Source organism: Haplochromis burtoni, unplaced genomic scaffold, assembly GCF_018398535.1.
Source record: "Haplochromis burtoni strain Fernald_Lab_line unplaced genomic scaffold, NCSU_Asbu1 Contig_239, whole genome shotgun sequence".
Lineage (NCBI taxonomy): Eukaryota > Metazoa > Chordata > Actinopteri > Cichliformes > Cichlidae > Haplochromis > Haplochromis burtoni.
In genome coordinates, this window is record NW_024582600.1 from 279,680 (window position 1) to 286,179 (window position 6,500).

The following is a 6,500-nucleotide window of genomic DNA, read 5'->3' on the forward strand; positions in this document are numbered from 1 at the left end:
TTTTTGTTGGCAAGTTTGAATTTCATTTAATATTCAACACATCTGAGCAAATTAAACTGCAATTGCAGATCTTTCTTTAGATCATTAATTGCATTTTTTAAAACCTTAGTGCAAAGATTTTTCAGAGAAACTGAGAACCAGATCTATACAAAAGTGTAATAATAGAACAAAGCATTGTATCTGTATTAAAATGGGAGTGGGGAAACGGGAGCTGAGCTATACAAAGAAGACTTATATATGAAAAGTTGTATGAAAATAGATGCCTGATGGATTTGGTTTCACAAATCCCTTTTAATGATATCAACTACTTTATTCTATTTGAAGGAATTAAATAAATGGACACAAAGTTCTCAAAGCTTAAATGAAACGAGAGCCAGGAAATGAAATGAAAATGAGGCCCTGGTCTCACTATCACCTCTCATGTGAAGCTGTTGATGAAAATCCTGCAATGCATGTGTACTGTATAACTGTGTAATGTGTGCATCTTGATCTAATTTCAATTTTTTTTTTTTTTTTTTTGCTTATTTCAGAACCAAAGTGAGACTAGAGTGTTTTGAAAATGTACCAATTTTACTGGAGAGGCCCCTGAGAGCCCAGAATAAAAAGAAGGCAATACATATTTTTTGGCCTCATTGTTTGATATGAAATCAAAAGGATTAAAATGAAAAAAGTGCAATATAGCCTTATGTCAAGTAACTGTTTTTCATATTTGACTGCGGTTAAAATAGGCAGTTATGGTGTGATTTTCATCTCTCTGTAGCAAAGAAGGATCTAATGGCTTACCAAGCTGGATGAAAACATTAGTTTCAATTGCTACCAATGTAGCTCTGTCACCCAGAGTTAAGTGTCTTTTTTTGGATGCTGGGTTAATGCAGCTGTACAGTAGACAAAAGCATTACAAAGAAGATCCTGAGTGGATGGTCGCTGGTGACGCATACACATGAGAAACCCTTTGTTACACAGATATAATAAAATGAACATAACTGTTGTAAATGTTATACCTCTCACGTAGTCTGCTCTTGGTTGCCAGCTATTCACATAATCAAAAGTATGGCCCCTATGTTAACAAGATGAATGTAGTTTTTCATGCATGATTGCTAAAATCAAACAGAGTTCAAGACAGAGTTAATCCATCACAGGGTTAATGGGGTCTGAGTATCACTAGTTTCACTGGTGTGCATGAAAATTGAACAAAAAAAAGTGCCAAGGGCATTCTACTGCAACACGTGTGACATAATTAATCCAAAACTATATTTATATTATCTGTATTCATTTATGGGGAAAAGACAGGTTTGAACAGTTGCTGTTAAAAGTGAAGCTTTTCAGGTCTCAGTTGAAGTGAGAGCAAGCAACATGGAGACCCCAGAAAAGACCAAACTCAGCCATCTGCCAAATTTCAGTGTCTGAAATGAACTGACAGTCAGACACTGGTTTATCTACTGGGAGTCTCTTCCAACCATTGGTTAATGTGAGTCATTTGAGTTACTGAAATTTTGTTTAACCACTGGTTGTAGTGTCCTGCCTAGCTAGATTTCTTTGAAATAAATACTGTGTCCTGGTATTTCCAGAAGAGGAAAAGTTAAAAACCCAAGAATTACAAACTTATGACTGGAGCCATTGCAGGTGTCCAATTCTTTTTGTATGTATAAAAATTGGCCCACACCCCTCTGTAAGAGATAATATTTGGGGAAACAGTTGCATTGTTTATTTCTATGATGCCTAAGACAACTGTTGCTAGGACCAAAGCTCAAGAAATTTAAAGACTTTACTACAATGGCTGCCAATATAGATGTATGGTTTGTAATAATAGCTTAGTATTTTCACCAGATGAAAGTGTTCCTCCTTCTATATAAAACTACAGCAATTCAATAGTAAATATCAATAACATTAATTTAAAAAAAATCTAAACACTGACAGAGGAAAAAAGAACTAATAATAATAATAATAATAATAATAATAATAAAAATAATAATGTGTCTTCCTTTGTAGTAAATAAAACAAATTCAATCCAAACTTTTAAGCCAAGAGTGCCTAGTGCAGTCACTAATGTACTGTAAACTGGTCTAGAACAGAGAAAGATAGATAAAGAGATAGATACTGATAGACTGATTAGCCACTACTGTACAGTACGTCACAAACAACACAGTCAAGGGTTGAACCTCCACACTTCAAATCCTTTCAGATATCTCTCTTTGTGCAGGAAAAAAAAAAAAAAAAAAAAAAAAGTTCCCCAATTCAGTTTCAGTGCTAGTTTTCTCTTTGGCCCATTGTTTGACTGTGAAAGATTAGAATATTTGGGCACAAGGTGAATTCAGAGGATTCTGTTTTCATCATTATGATTAGATATTAACTTAAAAGAATGTCACTGATTATAATTTGATTTGGTTTTGGTTTATGCTGAAATTGATTTTATTTGTTTTTATTCATATTTTGTAACACTAACCCAAATATGTGGTAAGCTCATTGTTGCTGATATTTTAAAATCTATGATTACAAGGGGAAAAGAGCCGGCAGTGATAAGCCATTTAACGCTGGTGTCTGCAGAGTTGCGTTTTTGATATTTCGGCAAAAAAGCTAATAACTCTGATATCAACAAGGCCTCTGCCGAACATAATGGAACAGAATATGCCAAAGCGTAATCCTGTGGCACATGCCCTCAGAGAACTATACGATGATCATAGTATAACTGGCAAATAATTATTATTATTACTATTATAATAATAATAAAATATCCATCAAAGCAGCTCAAAAAAAACAAAAACAATTTTTGGTGATCAGTGCCTATTGTAGGAATTCTCTGTATATAGTGGCTACAAAAGATGATTTGATTCCAAGACTCAATAACCACTTTCTTCTAGAATAATGGCTGGTTATGTGCAAAAGTAGCCAGTGAAACATGGCCGCTGGCTGTTTCTAATTTGCCACCTTGCCTTTAAAGCAAGAACACAGTGGGACGTGTAGTCACATGAAAACTATTTATACGGAAAAATAAAAAACAAAACAGTTTTTAAGTCATTCAGAAATAGATTTGAAATGTGACTGTTACCCTCTTATGAAGACCACCAACAGCAAACTACTTTCAAAACTTTCCTAAAAGATTTGAACTTTTTCTTTAAAACCCTTATCAGTCCACCAGACAGACAAAGACAGACAGATAGACAGAAAGCTAGCTAGCTTTAAAAGCATTTTAGAGGACAGGAGAGGGGAGGAGAGCGATCTCATGGAGAGCCTCCGCCTCATTCCTTTACATCATGGTTTCTACGATGGTGTGAGTGGGGGCCTTCATCAGTAGGCCCTTGTTCCCATTGGGGTCCAGGGGACAGGAGAGCTCCTTAGGCCCACGGTGGTCTGCAGGACGGGAGCTGGCTCCACCACGAACCGGGGCTGCCACTGCCTTAATCCTCTGTGGGGAGAAAGGTGGGATTAGAAAACTGAAGGTAAGAAATGGTCAAGTTATAGGGAAAGTAGAAAGAACAACTGATGAGCAAAGTCTTATGAAAAGATGTCAGGATACGTCAGACAGATTGTAACTGAATTACAATCTAAAAGATTCCATTAATTCCACTAAAAGTGAAGTGATGAATAATAGAGAAGAAAGAGAAGAGCTAAACAGTTAACAGCCAGGCACCCACCTCAATGAGCGGCCCATCAGATCGAATGATCTTGATGACAACCACCATGGGGATGCAGATCATAGAAGCCAAGGCCAAAGTCCACCCTACTCCAATGGCCCAGTCAGGATACTGGTACATCTTGTTGTACGTCAATGGCTTGTATTTGACCAAAGAGAAGATAAAGCAACCCTGGATTGGAAGAGGAGCAGAAGTGTACGTTTTTTTTCATGTATTTTGAATTACTTTGTATCTGGGTATTTGGTAATAAATAATAAATAAATTACTGTGTTATACCCAAAGCATAATGTATAACGTGGTGAAATATCTCTAAACTATATGTAAGAAAAGCTCATGATGACACTAGTACAATTTTCAGTGAATAAAAAGTTGTCGATTGTTAATTCAGAGGAAAAAAGTTGAAATTATTTCTCAGAAATGGGAACAAGTTTAATTGATTATCTGATTGATGAAACAACAGTCCTTACCATGCACAGTAAAGGAGTGACCACAGTCCAGCTCCATTTCATCCAAGGATTTGGTCTGTAGCCAATCATGTCCTCAATCGCATCATAGAAATTATCAACGCCTGTGGAGATAAAATACTCAATTGGCTTGCCTCCTAACTGTTGTGAAGTACTGCAGCTGAATTCTTACTGAAATCTGTTACTGTCATATTGCAGTAGCACTTCAGCCAATTTAGAGCATTATTTTAAATTGAAAAAAAATAAAGAAATTATGATAAAATGATAAAGAAATAAATACTTAAATAAAATAAAATTTAGATGCTATGACATTAGGCCTCATCCACAAATTAGAAATCTGAAGGCTCAAATCCTATCAGTGTAAATTGAACTAAAATTATGGATTCCAACAGCATGAAAGACACCTGCCAAAGTAACTAACATGTCACAGATTACAGACAGGAAATAATTTAGAAAATTTTACTTTTAGACAACCTCATCCTTTATTAATTGTTTGCAGATTCATGATCAGAAATAAGTATATTTTTTCTGACAAGATAGATTTGAGGTGTCTATGCGGACTTTTCTGTTTTAAGCTGTCTGTCTGTCACCTTCTATAACAAAAGAGTGTACACACAAATAGCTGGGATATTAAATAGGTAGACATTACTAGGTACTTAATCAGTAAACTTGTTGTTGTCTGAATACACAACACAAGGTCATGTTAACTGGTGTTCATTAGAAAAGCATTAATAAAAAAAGCATTTTATTATTTATGTAGTACTCACCATAAACCCAGGCAACAGCTATACATTCAAAGAATGCCACCCACAGAAGGCACACACCGCTTGCTGCATAGTAGTCAAACATCTGGAAAACATACATGCCACCCTGCAAAAAACAACAACAGAAACACAAAACAAAACAGACTTAGTTTTAAAATAAGTTTTTTTTTTTTGTTGTTGTTTTTTTAAATTCTCCTCTGTCCAGGTGCATTTCAGGTATTTTCAGTTTTCATCTTGTTACCATGCTTTACAATGGAAAGACCTGTATACCAGCATTACTGTGGCTTTAAGTGTATGAGGTTATACTACAATAAGTACAATAGTGGTTTTCCTTTGCAATGAGTTGGTGTAAGAATGACAAGTGTGACAAGAACACTCAACTATGAAAAACTGTTAATCATACATGTACTAATTTGACTATTATAGGATGCTAAGGTAAATACAGAGTAAAAGTGAGCAGTCAAAATGTCCACATGTACTTTGAGTGTGCACATGTTTATCCATTGTGAGAAGTTAGTCATGGGAATCCTGAACTGAAATCAGGCCAGTGCTGCCATAAAAAGATATTGTCATGGGAACAAGAGGGGGCGTGAAAGAGAAGGGGAGAAGAGGGGAGGGAGCACGGGTTGGGGCAGAAAACAGTGATGGGAGGTTGTAAGTACAGAGATAATGTTTAAATGTTGATCGTAGGAGAAAAAGCGAAGTACGAGGATTGCCGAAGAACAAAACAAAAAACCCACTTTGTATAATTACTGACCTGTAGATTCTCATTTAAGTGTTTCTTACTTTGCAGTAATAAAGCAAGAAAAAATTGGGCTTTTCCCACCTGTGGTGTAAGGAAAATTGGTCATTATAGATTTCTGTTTTGTTAAACAAAGAAGTGGAACTGGGTTATCAAGGGTCGTGTTCAAGAAAACAAAATATGTAATTAAAAAAACAATTTAAACAAAAAAATGGAGTTGTCAGGCTGATTGTATTAAGTAACTCAGAATTTCTAGTCAGGTTTGAAAATGAGTGATTGCCATCTCATATCATAACATAATTAAACATTTTACCTGATTTTTTCATGTCAAACATTTCTCATGAGTATGGCCCATGGCATACTGGATGTGGCATATTGTAAAAGTATATACACAATACCAGGTACCTGCTGTATCAGGACTGCTGCATTTTTCAAATGAAGGAGAAAGGTGTGCTTCTACAGATATTACTGCAATAATGAGGAACTGCCAGGAGCCTTATGTACAAGTAAAGAAAGGTGAAAAAGACAGAATCAGCTAAGATGAAGCTTAAGGAGGATGAGGATGAGAGAACATTGAGGGAAACTGTAGATAGGTGCTACAAACAAGGTAAATGCAAAGGGAAGATGAAATTAAATGAGATGAAAAACAACAGACAAAAGAAATAGACGGGAACAAGAGAGAAGAAGGAGGAAGCACGAGATTTAGAAAAGCTATATCAAGTCTACTGTATCTATTAATATCAAACGAGGGAAGGGAAGTTCTCATGACTTGACAGTATAAATAGCCCCCTGTCATCTCTTTTGGGATCGACACTAATAGCTGTCTGAACACTGTTTTTCCTGGAGTATTGAGTTGGGAGATGGAGCCTGAAATGAGGTCAGCAACCACAGTGTGCGT

At 35.9% G+C, this 6,500-nt stretch overlaps 1 protein-coding gene across 1 annotated transcript in view; it reads right to left on the bottom strand.

The window, feature by feature from the left end:
• Window positions 1-491: 491 nt before the first annotated feature.
• The window catches only part of LOC102313505 (sodium- and chloride-dependent taurine transporter), a 27,529-nt gene continuing 21,520 nt past the window's right edge, over window positions 492-6,500 (bottom strand). The window contains exons 12-15 of the mRNA XM_005938073.3: window positions 4,864-4,966; window positions 4,100-4,200; window positions 3,633-3,803; window positions 492-3,403 (exon numbers count right to left, since the gene is read on the bottom strand). Coding sequence (XP_005938135.1) covers window positions 3,245-3,403; window positions 3,633-3,803; window positions 4,100-4,200; window positions 4,864-4,966 — 534 coding nt within the window. The 3' untranslated portion in view covers window positions 492-3,244. The remainder of the gene's footprint in view (window positions 3,404-3,632; window positions 3,804-4,099; window positions 4,201-4,863; window positions 4,967-6,500) is intronic.